This window comes from Saccopteryx bilineata, chromosome 3, assembly GCF_036850765.1.
Source record: "Saccopteryx bilineata isolate mSacBil1 chromosome 3, mSacBil1_pri_phased_curated, whole genome shotgun sequence".
In the NCBI taxonomy this organism is placed as follows: domain Eukaryota; kingdom Metazoa; phylum Chordata; class Mammalia; order Chiroptera; family Emballonuridae; genus Saccopteryx; species Saccopteryx bilineata.
In genome coordinates, this window is record NC_089492.1 from 306,696,464 (window position 1) to 306,711,254 (window position 14,791).

General features: G+C 50.5%; 1 protein-coding gene and 1 pseudogene across 1 annotated transcript; one reads left to right on the forward strand and one right to left on the reverse strand.

Moving 5' to 3' along the window:
* Positions 1-682: 682 nt before the first annotated feature.
* LOC136329270 (cytoplasmic polyadenylation element-binding protein 1-like) lies at positions 683-4,331 on the forward strand (annotated as a pseudogene).
* A 3,082-nt stretch (positions 4,332-7,413) lies between these two features.
* LOC136332073 (sialic acid-binding Ig-like lectin 5) lies at positions 7,414-14,017 on the reverse strand. The gene is made up of 9 exons (XM_066271337.1): positions 13,935-14,017; positions 13,486-13,857; positions 12,998-13,276; positions 12,699-12,746; positions 12,299-12,556; positions 11,621-11,720; positions 10,776-10,857; positions 9,644-10,224; positions 7,414-7,538 (listed from the first exon to the last, which is right to left on the reverse strand). The coding sequence occupies exons 1-8, from the start codon at positions 13,969-13,971 to the stop codon at positions 10,030-10,032; spliced, it is 1,371 nt and encodes a 456-aa protein (XP_066127434.1). The 5' UTR covers positions 13,972-14,017; the 3' UTR covers positions 7,414-7,538; positions 9,644-10,029.
* Positions 14,018-14,791: the final 774 nt, after the last annotated feature.

Here is a 14,791-nt window from a genome sequence, read left to right on the forward strand (position 1 = left end):
GAGGGTCGGAGGCTTTTCTGCCGAGCACAGACACCTGAATTTCCGGTTTCTATGGAAACAAACAAACAAACATGTCCGCGCCTATAATTCCACAGCAACACGGGAGCGACCATCTTCCAACACTTGACGTACAGAAGGGAAAACACCGTATTTCCCCATGTATAAGAGGTACCTGAAATTTGGCCCTGAAATTAAAAAAAAAAATGTATTATATAATGTTACTGACTCAAATTTTATTCATTATAAAATTCATATAACTCCTCATCACTGTCAAAACTTCCATCCATCAGCTTGTCCTCATCTGTGTCCGAAGACGAATCATTTTCTTCAACAAGAAGCACAAAACAAGAGCGAAAAAGCGGGAAAAGCAAGTAAAAAACAATCTACAAGTAGGCCGCGCCGGCCAGCGGCTCGTCTGTCCGTCCGTCCGTCTGTCCCACAGGACCACACCGTCCCTATGACGTTCCCACTGGAGAAGGAAGCAGAAAGGATGAAAGATCGCTGGGACAACCAGGAAGCATGAGCTCTCTCCACATGTAGCAATGCCAGTGTCTTTCAAAGGATAAATGCCATGTTGGGTAATACTCGGGACTTCACCGGAGCCTGCAGTACACCCGTCAGTTCACAGATTCATGATCATTGGCCAGACTTCCCGGACTCTGAAGAAACAGTCACAAACAGGATGCTTTTCCCTACCTCTGCGCAAGAATCTCCCCGGGGCCTCCCAGATGCAAATGACTTGTGTCTTGGCCTGCAGTCCCTCAGCCTCACAGGCTGGGACCTACCCTGGAGCACCCAGGACTCAGATTCCTCAGCCCAGAGAAGCACACACTTGGTATTTAGCATGCTCCACAACCCACTGGGCAATGTCCTGGGAAAGTCCCCTTGAGCTTCCTGCCTGCTGGACCCCTTTGGATCTGACTGGTGGACAAGTTCCCAGCACCCTTAGTTAGAGGATCCCGCCTGGGCACATGGCCCATCCTGGACTCCTGTTCCAGCAGCCCCTTGGACTCGGACACCAGGGGCTTCAGCTCTGGATCAGCTCAGCTCTCAGATTTGATCTCAAGCCTCCGCATTTCCTCCCCTCTGCCCTTCCTGTCTCTGACAGGGGGTGGCCACAGAGACTCTTTGAAAATGGGGGTTGGATCCAAACTGGACCAAGAGCAAGCCGCTCTTGCTGCAGTCACTCCGGCCCCAACCAGTGCATTAAAGAGATGGCCAGGAGCTTCTGTGTGGCCATCCTGGGACCTCCTGGATGCTCCCAAAGACCCCTTCAGCATAGAGAGAGAGGCCCGGCTGCACCGGCAGGCTGCAGCTGTGACTGAAGCTACCTGTACCTGGAGCAGCCAGCTTCCTCCCCACAACTACAAGAGCCCCATCTACTCTTGCAAAGTGTTCCTAGGTGGTGTTCCCTGGGATATTATGGAAGCTGGATTGGTTAACACCTTCCGTGTTTTTGGCTCTTTGAGTGTGCAGTGGCCTGGTAAGGATGGCAAGCACCCCTGATATCCTCCCAAAGGGTATGTGTATCTGGTTTTTGAGCTGGAGAAGTCTGTCCGAACCTTGCTGCAAGCTTGCTCCCATGACCCGCTGAGCCCAGACGGCCTGAGTGAATACTATTTCAAGATGTCCAGCCGAAGGATGCGGTGCAAGGAGGTGCAAGTGATCCCTTGGGTCTTGGCCGACAGCAACTTTGTCAGGAGCCCATCTCAGAGACGACCCCAGCAGGACAGTGTTTGTGGGCGCGCTGCACGGGTTGCTCAATGCTGAGGCCCTGGCAGCCATCCTGAACGACTTATTTGGTAGAGTGGTTTATGCCGGGATTGACACAGATAAGCACAAGTATCCCATTAGGTCTGGTCGAGTGACTTTTAATAACCAATGTAGTTACCTGAAAGCTGTCAGTGCTGCTTGTAAGGTTGGTGGATAGAGGGATGGTCACATGGGGAAGCTAGGCCCTTGAACTTTGGCTAGGACTGCCCATAGCCAAGCGCGCCAAAAGAAACTTCCTAGGAGTCCTTGGAAAAAAAGTGACTGACTGTCAGCCAGTGAGATTTTACTACGTCATATTAGCTCGACTTCCCTAGAGGGACCCCTTTTTTAAATATACCCATGCGGTCTCTCCATGTGCGATTTTCCTGACCTCATCTTACAGGCCAGTGAATCTCGTTCGAGGAACGCTCTGTACTGAATAAAGCCTTTTGAACTTACCACACTTGGTGGCTCCGAGTCCTGTTCCTTCCTTCTCCACGGGGAAAAATACCTTACATTTTGGTGCCAAAACCCGGGAGGAGCAGAAGTCTGCAAGGATCGCTCCTCTCCCCTTCCCTCCGAGAAAGAGCCAGGACCTCCAACCTTCCACCCACTTCAGCGCACTGTGTGGTAAGTTCCCCACCTCCAGCCTCCCCCCCCCTCCCCCGCCTCAGTTCTTTCCTCTGAGAATCCCTGCCCTGTCCGAAACCACAGCTGCGTCAGGGACTTCTTTTTCCGACCAAGTGCATTTGCTTTTGGAGACGTCCGGAGCATTTCCACTTTACCTTTTCTGTCCGTGGCCGGACCTTGAGTTTTTAGGACGCTAATACTCAAGTCTGACCACTCCGAGAACTGAGGGTGACTATGGGGGCAAAGGGATCCAAATCTGACTCTAAAACACCCCTGGGGTGCCTAATCCGGAATCTCTCAAACATTGATTGTTCTCTGAAAAAGAAGAAACTAATCTTCTTTTGTAGCGTGGCCTGGCCACAATACCTGCTGGATAACCAGACCAGGTGGCCTCAGGAAGGGACTTTTGATTTTAACATCCTTACTGATTTACGGAATTATTGCCAGAAGGCTGGGAAGTGGTCAGAAATCCCTTCTATTCAGGGGTTTTGGCATCTGCGTTCTCGTCCTAAACTCTGTGCCGGTTGCTCTACACTGCACATCCTCTTGGCCAGAGAAACTTCAGGTAACCCTCCGCTCCAGATTCCTCCTCCTTTTCTGACTCCCCCGAGGAACTCTCTCTCGTACCCTCCTGCAAGACTCCCTCGGCTCCCTGGGTCTCATCGGACTCCTCCCCCCTCTTCGCCAGATCCTGCTTCCCCACCTGCAAATGATGCTCTCTCTCTCTCCTCTCCAGTCAGCGCTTCTCAGAGGGGAAAAATACCTTACACTGCTGTTGTGGAGATCAAAACCACCAAGTTTACCAAGAAGGTTCAGATTGACCCCTACCTGGAAGATTCTCAGTGTCAAATCTGCAGTTCTTAGGCTGGCCCTTTCTTCTGTGGTGATCAGGTGTGCCTCAAGTACTTCTGCCGGAGCTGCTGGCACTGGCAGCACAGCACCCTGATGCGGAACCAGAAGAGCCGGGATTCCAGCTAGAGGAGCCAGCCGGCCTCCTGGCCGGAGGCGCCCAAGGCTGGCAGCTCAGGCGGCAGCCTGCACCACCTGCCCCCTCACCCCACCCCCACCCCCCGCAACCAGGAGCTGGCTTCCCGAGGACAGGGGAAGATGTAGTCACCTTTGCACTTGCTGAATCTGTCTTTGTTTCTGCACTAATTAATGCACAGTGAGTTTTGTCTGAGTTTGTTTTCAGGAGCTCGGCCAGGGATAGGACCCTCTGGCTCACTCTCCAAGTGACTCTGTAGTTTTCCCAGATTTTAGGTCCTCCTTTTGCCGATTAAAAGCAAAAAACCCTACATATCCAGAAGGTATTGACATGATGTCTACATCTAGGTTTATTTATTACAAGCGCTTTCTTTACATTCCTTGCAATACTGATGGTGGTGGTGAGCAGGTCTCGTCGGTTTCACTGTTGCAGTTGCCATAAGGTGCCTTTCTTTATTTACCCCCACCTGAACGGCATAAACTGAGTGTTCAGCTGGTGTTTTTTACTGTAAACAACAAGGAGACTTTGCTCTTCATTTAAACCAACGGTTCTCAACCTGTGGGTAGTGACCCCGGCGGGGGTCCAACGACCAAAACACAGGGGTCACCTAAAGCCATCGGATATAAACGGTGTTTTTACAATCTGGATATCTTGGGGACAGAGGTGCTGGGCCTAACCCCCCACCTCACCTGCCTAGTTAACAAAGAGCTATACCTGATTCTCACTTGTCCCACCCATGTTCTCCGGAAGAGACTGGAAGCTAGTTTCTTATTGGTGTAATGTTAGATTTGAATGGTATGGTGGGGGTTGTCTTTGAGTTGTCTAAGAAACAACTGAATTGCTAATGGACCATGTGTTTTCTCTGAATAAAAACGGATGCTTCTCTGGGAGCAGCCATGTTACGGCTCAGGAACAGTTGAGACTGTTTGCCGTGCCACCCTCTCAAACCCATCTATATGTATATATCTTTAAGTCTCTGTCCATCATTTATTTAATTCCATACCATTTCCTGTTCAAAGACCCCATAATAGACTCGTCGTGGCTGGACCACGACACTCCCTCACACACTCCAACTGGGATTCACCTGGCAACCCCCATCTGGGGCCAATGCTTATATCAACTGAACAATTCTCAGCACCCAGGGCTGATGCTTGAATCAATCAAACCACTGGCTATGGGAAGGGAAGAGATAGAGAAGGGGGATAAGGAGGGAAAGAGAAGCAGATGGTCACTTCTCACATGACTGGGGATTGAACCCAGGATGTCTGCCCACCTCGCCAACTCTCTATCCACTGAGCAAACTGGCCAGGGCCTGTTTTTTTTTTAAATTATTTATTGATTTTAGAGACAGAAGAAGGGTTAAGAGAGAAACATCAGCCCTGGCCTGCTAGCTCAGTGAGCGGTAGAGCGTTGGCCCAACGTGTGGAAGTCCCAGGTTCAATTCCCACGAGGGCACACAGGAGAAGCACCCATTTGCTTCTCCACCCTTCCCCTTCTACTTTCTCTCTCTCTCTTCTCCTCCCACCGCCAAGGCTCTATTGGAGCAAAGTTGGTCCAGGTGCTGAGGATGGCTCCATGGCCTCCACCTCAGGCGCTGGAATGTCTCTGGTTGCAATGGAGCAATGCCCCAGATGGGTAGAGCATTGCCCCCTGGTGGACATGCCAGGTGGATCCTAGTTGGGCACATGTGAGAGTCTCTCTGCCTCCCTGCTTCTCACTTCAGAAAGATTAAAAAAAAGAGAGAGAGAGAGAGAGACATCAGTTTGCTGTTCCACCTATTTGTGCATTCATTGGTTGATTCTTTTATATTCCCTAACTGGGGATCAAACCCACAACCTTTTCATATTAGGATGATAATGCTCTACCCAGCCTAGGCAGACACATTTAAAAAAAAATCAAAAGATTATTAACTGTGAACAGCAAAATCATTTTAATGACTCGGGAGTTCTCAGCACCTGTCCATTACCAGCTCACACTCCCAAAACCACTTTCCAACAAGTAAGGCACTTACCTACAGTCAGGTAAGTATATCCTAACTTTTCCTTGACATATTCAAAATACTAAAAGGGGTCTCAGGAGAGGAAGAATCATTCCACTATAAAGATGGAAGATATCTGACTCATCTCCCCTCATGCTGGCTCTCTCTCAGTCTCTAACATTCACCTTCAAACCTCGTTTGCAGGGAAGTAGCTGCTATTAGATAACAACCAAGAATTGGTAAGGCCTGCTCTCTCCAGGTTAAAATTTTATTTTAAACCCAATCTTTAATATACTTAAAGTATCTATTTGATCTTTTGAGAGTAGAGATCAGATAAACTAGCTCTTGCTTGGCAAACCTGTTGGCAATCTGTCATTTGTGATTCAATTCTGTTTCACTATGATGTCAAGCTGGTAGCTAACGATTGTATTATGACCCCATCTGTTCTCCTCTCCTTACTAGCCACGTCTGGTCTGGGTGCTGTTGGGGACCAACAAGCCAGCAGGATTTCTGCAGTTTAGATTTGTGGGGGAAAGGTATGGGGAATTGGCTGTAAACTGACAGTCTGCCCAACCCCCCACCTCACTTGCCCGATTAAGTTGCAAAAGTCTAGCCTGACCTGTGGTGACGCAGTGGATAAAGCGTCGACCTGGAATGCTGAGATGGCCAGTTCAAAACCCTAGGATTGCCCAGTCAAGGCACATATGGAAGTTGAAGCTTCCTGCTCCTCCCCCCATTCTCTCTCTCTCTCTCCTCTAAAATGAATAAATAAATAATTAAAAAAAGTCTAGCCCTTCCCCACACCTCCATGTTAGCTATGATACTCATCCTACCCCCCATGTCCTCTGGAAATACTGGAGACAAGTTTTTTCTATCCTGTTTTGTGTAAAATTAAGATGTTATGTATGGTGGGGGTTTTCTGCGCTTGGTAAAAAAATTCTTAGGTTGCCTTGGAAACATAATCAAAGATCTCATTGATTTGCTAATGACCCATTTAGCCCTATAAATAAAGGAAGATGCTGCTTTGTGAGGCCTCTCCATTTCATCTATAAGCTTTGCATTGCACTCTAGAACCCATTCTTTTTAATTCTTTAAGTCTATTTCCCTAATTTTGCACCATTCCCACTCAGGACCTGGAAATACTATTTGCGCTAGTTTGCGACACTGCAGGTACAGAGAGATTCAACCACCACATCCACCCCTCTCCCATCCGCCCAACTCCCCTCCCTGGGCCCACTCATCCCCCACAGCAGGGGCAGCAGCAGCAGGGGCACCATGTCTGCATCTGACAGGACAGAGCGGGTCCAGGTCCCTGTGTCAGGGACCGAAATGCTGAGCTGTGAGGTAGGGATGAGGGCACCCCAACAGGAACTCCGGGGTGACAGATCTGAAAGAGGAACTTGGGCTCCACAGGAGGGTGATGGAAGGGTGCAGTGGGGAACTAGAAATCATCCTTCTCCCCCCCCCCCCACCCGACCCTGCAGGTGGATACACTGAGGCCCAAGACGTTGAGAGGATCATCAAGATATGAATCTGAAACTTATCACCTTATAGATGATGTTTAAGTCAAGAGGGAAGTCTCCCAGAGGCCATCAGAGTCAAAACTGGTCCTGGTGACACGGGGACCCACCCTCCAGCTGACACCACTTAAAGTTCTGAAAAACATTAATTTTTTTTTTTTTGTATTTTTCTGAAGCTGGAAACAGGGAGAGACAGTCAGACAGACTCCTGCATGCGCCCGACCGGGATCCACCCGGCACGCCCACCAGGGGCATCGCTCTGCCGCGACCAGAGCCACTCTAGCGCCTGGGACAGAGGCCAAGGAGCCATCCCCAGTGCCCGGGCCATCTTTGCTCCAATGGAGCCTTGGCTGCGGGAGGGGAAGAGAGACAGAGAGGAAAGGGGGGGGGTGGAGAAGCAAATGGGCGCTTCTCCTCTGTGCCCTGGCCGGGAATCGAACCCAGGTCCCCCGCACGCCAGGCCAACGCTCTGCCGCTGAGCCAACCGGCTAGGGCAAAACATTAATTTTTAAAAAAGATTTTATTAATTGACTTCACAGAGGGATGTGGGGATGAGAAGTAGTTGCTTCAGTCTAGCTGTTCATTGGTTACTTCTCATATGTGCCTTGACGGATAAGCCCAGGGTTCAAAATGGTGACCTCAGCGCTCCAGGTTGGCGCTCTACCCACTGTGCCTAAACAGCAGAAAAGGAAAAGGTAATGTTTAAAGCTCTTTAGACCACAGAAATGCTGGCAAAAAAGAAAGGAATTTAGACCCAACTCCAGTGGAGGGTGCAGCCCGGGGGAAAGATGAGTGTTAAAGCCCTTTGCTCTGGGGCTTTTGGTGGACATGGGATGCATAAATGGTTGGTCTTCTAGGGTCTGAGGGTCTGTGGGAGAGCAACGTGCACAGGACCACTCAAAACAGGATGTGTAAACAGAGCTCTTTCTCCATTTGGCAGAGGCCCAAAGTCTGGACCTCACACAGCACATTTGCCACCTGAAACCAGGAAACTCCATCTTCAGGACCCTCTCGAGCTCGGTCCCTTCGCAAAGACCACCAAGGGCTCGAGTGATTGTGGATACAACCTGCAAACCACTGCTCTTTTATGAAAAAAAGAAACTTCATAAATGTTTTCACAAATTTGACAAAGACATGAAACACTTCAGACCTCCCAGTAGCAAGCTGTGTGATTGAAAGAATGTTTCTTAAACTATACAGGAGAAAATGAGATGCCAGTCAACCATGCTGGAGGAAATACTGAATTCTCTTTCTTCTTTATATTATATTAATATAATATTATAAGAATCAATGCTTATTAAAACAATATTAATATTTAGTACCATTATTCTCCTATAAAGACACAATCAAAGAGTATCAGTCAAAACTGTGGGGAACTTGTGTTATGCAGGTGGGCCAGACAGGTGTGCCACACTGCTAATAAAAATGGCACTTTTTCGCCTGACCTGTGGTGGCGCAGTGGATAACGCATCGACCTGGAAACACTGAGGTCGCCGGTTCAAAACCCTGGGCTTGCCTGGTCAAGGCACATATGGGAGTTGATGCTTCCTCCTCCTCCCGCCTTCTCTCTCTCTCCTCTTTAAAAATGAATAAAGAAAAAAAGAAAAAAAAATCACACTTTTTCAATCGGGGGATAAATGGTGAAGGACAAAGGCTTGACTCCAGTGTCACCCAATAAATTCCATTTTAAAAATTGTAATTTTATGAGTTGTCTTATATTTTGGTTTTCAGCATTTTAGCTTTTGTGACTTGATGTGATGTGTTTTCTTATTTCAGGAAAATTCATGTGTGTCACATTTTGTATCACTTTTAAAGCAGTTATCTCTATGTCTGTATAAATATCAGGCTCCACAAAACCTGGGATTGCCCCTGCGGTGGGGAACAGGTAAACATGAGGTACCCAGCTCTACTTCCTGTCACCCATGGTGCCACATCATATGCAGTGCTGAGAGCCCTACAGGAGAAACTATGGTTACAACGGACCTATGGACATAAAAACCTCACCCCTTAACTTCCTCTTCCCCTCTGTAAAGAGGGCTTACTTCCTGCTTCTTTCTTGTCCTGTGTGTGCACAGGGCTGTCTACGGCTGCATGGACAGCATCACAACTTTATTTTTTTTCCTTGAAAAACTCCTTTTTGGTGATGAAGTACCTAATCAGCTTTTGCTTATGGTTGACTGGCTGTGGAAAAGATCACAGTGGGGCCTGACCAGGTGGTGGTGCAGTGGATAGAGCTTCAAACTGGGACGTGGAGGACTCAGGTTCAAAATTCTGAGGTTGCCAGCTTGGGTGCAGGCTCATCTGGTTTGAGCAAGGCTCACCACCTTGAGCCCAAAGTCGCTAGGTTGAGCAAGGGGTCACTCATTCTACTTAGTCTCTGGTCTAGGCACTTATGAGAAAGCAATCAATGAACAACTAAGGAGCTGCAATTAAGAATTGATGCTTCTCATCTGTCTCCCTTCCTGTCTGTCTGTCCCTATCCCTCTCTCTGTCTCTCTCTGTCTCTGTCACCAAAAGAAAAAGAAAAAAAGAAAAGATTGCAATGGAGCCTCTAAATGGGGCAGGGAAGGGACTGGCAGTCAGGAAGTGCAGGAAGAATAGACAAGTGAAGTGGGGCGAGATGACCCCAGTCAGACAAGATACCAGGTCCAGGGGCTGGTCTCTCCCTGAAGAAGCTATGAAAACTTCTGAGATGGAAAATGGCACGAACAAACTGCCACCCTGTCCTCTGTACCTGAAGACCCCTGGCATCAGAAGAACTTGCCAGCAGGACCTTACTGTTCAAGAAAAGAGAGACCAGCAAGCCCTGAGCACACACCATATGATGGACCTCCGTTGGTTGATTTCCATGCGTTTGTCTATTTCATCCTCACAACCACCTTTGCGAAGAATGCATGAACTCTCTGTACAGAATGTGAGACTGAGAAACAGAGAAGTGAAATCAACTGTTTGATGACAATGCCTTAGGGAGCACTGAAGCCTGCATGTGAGCCCAAGTCCCTGTCATCCTGTCACCTGTCTTCTCTGCCCTGCCTAGGGACGCTCACACAGGAGTTAAGGTTGATATTGTCACAAGGTCTCCTCCTGCTGCATCAGTTACTCCTGACTTCTTCCCCCGAAGAGGCCGTGATGCCTGCGGCCAGGACTGAGCTCTGAGCGGGTCCTCACTTGCTTGTCTTCTTGATCTCTGAGTACTCAGGGGAGCTGGTGGCCCCCTGGTCCTGAGGCTCCTGTGGTTTCATCCTATGAAAGTTGAGGTTGGCGTACTGGAGCTCCTGCTGCTCCTCTGATGGAGGGGCGTCTCCAGTGTGCAACATTTCTCCTGGGAGCCTGTCTGGCCCAGGGTTTTCCCTGGAACCCTGAGTGATGGGGGGAGAACAGTGTCAGAGAAGAATAAGGCAGACATGGTCCCGAGGGGAAGTTGGGCTGATGGAACACTTGCATTCATCCTCTTATTCCATACACATTTCTCATGAACTCAACTATTCACCCTTTCTTTGAAAATTTTCTAATACAACAATTGATTAGAAAATATCCATGAATTAATATTCACATTTCATCCTCACAAAAACCCAATATGAATGATAACTTTATTGTCTCCATTTACAGATAGGGAAACTGAAGTGAAGAGATGTGAGGTAACATGCCCATAATAAATAGAATGTAACAGTTTTGGGGAGATGGTTCTGGCAGCCTGTACCCAGCAGAGGGAAGTGGGCTCAGTGGTCAGCAGGGTGGGCAGGAGGCTGACCATGGGCTCCAGGAGATGGAGGGAAGTCAGCTCCCAGCTGTCTGTCCGGCTGACCACAGAGGGGCCGGTTCAGGGAGATGCTGAGGAGCTCAGTCTGGACTCATTGAATGGACAAGCCCCGCCCCCCACACTGCATGAGAAGACACCCCCACCACTCACCCAGGTGGCTGTTCCCACCACAGGGTCCTCACCATCCCTGATCTTGGGTCTCCCGGCTGCTGGGTTCCCGCGGGCTCTCACTCTAAGGAAAGAAGTCAGCAGCCAGAGTGGCTCAGGCACAGGTGGGTAGGGGCCCCCACTCCCTGACAGGATGACTGAGGCACCCAGACCCTGGGACCAGACTCGGAGACCCTCCTGACATGCAAGTGAGATGATCAGGCGTTTGTCCAAGACTGAATTTTCATCACGAAAGACCACTTTTACACACAGAAACTTGTACACAAGTGATCATAACAGTTTTCTTCACGATTACCAAAAAGTAGGGACAGCCCAAATGTCCATCAATAAATGAAACGACAAATAAAATGTGCCACATCCATACCATAGAATATTACTTGGAAATAAAAAGTAAGCACTGACACAGGACCCTTGACAATACCATGCTCTGGGAAAGAAGTCAGTCACAAAGGACCATGTACTGTATGAGTCCATTCACATGAACTGGGCTGAATGGGCAGGTGCTGAGACAGGACATAGTCAGGGGTGACTGGGGCTGGGGTCGGTGGAGGCAGGGTGACAAAAGATGTGGGGTTTTTTTTCCTTCTTTTATTTTGAGCAAATAACATTTTAAAGTTGATTGTGGTGATGGGTGCACAACTCCATGACTGAACTAAAAGCCATGGAATTGTACACTTTAAATATGTGGAAATTTATCTCAGTAAAGCTGTTACCCTGCCCCCTCAAAAAGTTCCTTCTGCTACTACTCTGCTCTGTTTTTGTAGGATTCAGTGATTCTTTATTCTCCTTACAACCCAGCTCCCTGTACCCCAGGGACACAGACTTACATGTAAAGGAACAGGAGACACAAGCACAGGGACAGCAGGGCCATGACACCAGCACCTCCAAGAGCCGCAGGAACCACTCCTCTCTGGGACACGGACTTCCCTGCAGAGGAGAGGGCGTGAGACCACCCACCACAGGACTCAGTCTCTTGTCCCCCACCTCCTTGCAGAACCCGCTGTAGGTTCAGTTACTGCAGGAATTGGAGGGCCCTGTCCTAGCAATCACCCCCTCCAGGCCGGGCCCCTCCCCCAACTCGATCTTCTCTGTGACCCACTCCTGTCTCCCAAAGACTCTGTCCTCCAAAGACCCAACGGGTCAGCAGCAGGACAGCGGCGCTCTGGGCCCCGTGGACATTGCTGGCCTCGCAGCTCAGTCTGAGGCCAGCGCTGAGCTCCAGGCTGAGGCTCAGGGAGCTGTTGGCCCAGGGCCCCGCTGACCTGGAGGTGACCGTGCAGGAGGCATTGCTGTGGTTCCCCTCCAGCAGCCCCGCCCCCAGCCGCCAGCGCAGGGAGGGGGCCGGCTGGGCTCAGGAGGGGCAGCTGCAGTGCAGACCCTGGTCCTCCCAGGAGCAGGAGGGGCCCAGCAGCTGTGGGGGGTCTGTGGAGAGGGATAGCAGGGTCAGCGGTGCCTCTGCCCTCCCAGGACCCAGGTGACATGCCCCCACATGTCCCCACACTCACAGACCACGGAGAGGCTGAGAGAAATGGTCTGGGAGCCCAGCGGGTGCCGAGCCTGGCAGGAGAACTCCCCTTCTTCCGCAGTCCCCACTCGGGGCAGCTCCAGGGTCGCGGTGCTGGAGATGGGGGTTGCGTTCAGGGCTGGGGACCCCCGGAACCAGCTCAGCTCGGCAGGGGGGTTGCTGTCAGCCTCACAGAGCAGCCGCACAGCCTCGCCCTCCAGGATGGGCAGGGAGAAAGTGTTCTGCAGAATCTTGAGGGCTTTGGGGAGAGAAGTGCAGAGACAGTGAGACAGATAGAGAGAGAGAGACGGGGGTGGTGGTGGAATACAGAAGCAGGCACCCACTCGCTGGAGGTTACTAAGGACAGGTCCCTGCCCCAGAGGGTCAAGGTTCTTTCCTACCTGTGACATTTCTGAAGGAGATGCCTATGGTGATGTTCCGGGGGGCATCTGAGACAGAAAGACATGGCCCCACTTCAGAAGGAAGAATCAGAATGTATGTTACCCAAGGAGGGGCGCTGGGATCAGAAAGGTGGAATTACTGTCCTCTGGTCCATCTCCAGCTACACTCAGATCCATGCATGAGTGTTCTCTACTTTAGCCTCCTGCTATACACATGCGCGCGCGCGCGCGCGCGTGCGCGCGCACACACACGTCAGTTCCATTACTCCCAGGTATGCCACCATTCTTACAATACTCACAAAAGACATTGAGCCAGATGGTTCTCTGCACGGTCAGCAAAGGCCATTGGCGTTTGACCTGACAAGTGACTTTGGTGCCGTGGTCCTGGGGCCTCGGGGTGAAGGTGAGCACTGAGGAGTTGAGGGTCTGAGGGTTCAGTGAGTCAAGAGCATTTCCCTCCCAGGAGAACGTGAAAGGGCTTCCTTCTTTGCAGGCTCCTGGCAGGCTGCAGGTCAGCTCTGTGGGGCGGCCAGACTCCAGAGGTTCCAGAATATGGATGTTGGGTTTGTCTGTCAGGGCTGAAGGAGAGAAAGGGAGGTGCTTGGACCTCAGTGGTTGGGGACCACTGAAAGGGTCATGTGCCACAGGGCTCCATCTCACCCCAGGTCCTGAGTCTCTTCTGACCACCATGAGCCCAAAGCCTCGATCAGGGAGTGTCCCAGTGTCTTGTTCCTGTTTTAAGATCTGGTCCCACTTCCCTGGGTCAACTCCTGGGCCCCTGCCGTACCTGTCACCTGCAAATTCAACTTCTTATTATATTTCCTATAATAGCTTCTCTCCAGTCTGAAGTAGTAGATTCCTGAGTCACTCATTCTGGCGTTTCTGATGCTCAAGGAACAGTTGTTGGTCCCTGGGTCCGCGAGGAGGAATCGGTTCTGGAACTCTTTCTTCACTTTTTTACCTCGGTTGTTTGTGGCCACAGGATCAGCATAATTTGGGTAGGCCCCATTCTGGTACAAGGACGTATAGATTGTATAATGGGAAGGAGACGAACTCCCCAGGTAGGAGAAGGAGCAGGGCACGTGGACGCACAGACCCTCCTGCACTGCCACCGATTCCTCCACTTGGAGTTCATAGCCTGGCTGCTCCTGCAGGGACCCTGCAGAGACACGGAGGCTCAGAAGAAGCACCCACACCTTCCCCACCTGCCCGTCCCCCCTCCCTGGGCCCACTCACCCCCCCACAGCAGGGGCAGCAGCAGCAGGGGCACCATGTCTGTATCTGACAGGGCAGAGCGGGTCCAAGTCACTGTGTCTGATACTGAAATGCCCAGCTGTGGGGTGGGGCTGAGGATGCCCCAACAGGAAGGGGAACTTGGTCTCCACAGGTCGTGGGGGATGTGGTGGGGGCTGAGAAATCATCCTGTCTCACCTCCCCCACCCACCCCTGCAAGTGGATATACCGAGGCCCCCAGAGGTTGAGAGCCTTGTCCAGATGTGACTCTGAAAGTGGTCACCTCACAGATGAGGTTTAAGTCAAGAAGGAGGTCACTCCGGGAGCATTGCGGTCAGAGCTGGTCCCAGTGCCTCAGGGGGACTCAACATCCAAGTGAAACTACTGTAAGATCAAGGAAAAGATCATTTTAAATTTTCTTTAGACCACTCAAGAGCTGGCAAGAGAGAAAGCAATGTAGACCCAACTCCAGTGGAGGGTGGAACCCAGGGGCAATGTTGAGTGTTAAAGCCCCTTTGCTCTGAGGGGCTTTGGGAAACATGGAATACACAAGTGTTGGCCTTCAAGGCTTTGGTGGTCTGTGGGATGCTGACGGTGCACTGATCCCTTCTAAATGGGTCATGTGGTGGGAGATCTCGCCCCAGTCACAGGGGACCTCAAAAACTGAACTTCAGCACAGCAAAAGATTTGCTGCCTTAAAGCTCAGAAAACTCCATCTTCAGGACCCCCACACACTCAGCCCCCTTTTCAAAGCCCCAGCAAGTGCTGGCGTGATGTGTGGGAACCACCTGCAATTCTACTGCTTATTTTTATGAGAGAAAAAAACTTAATCAACATTTTCTCAAATATGATAATGAGGT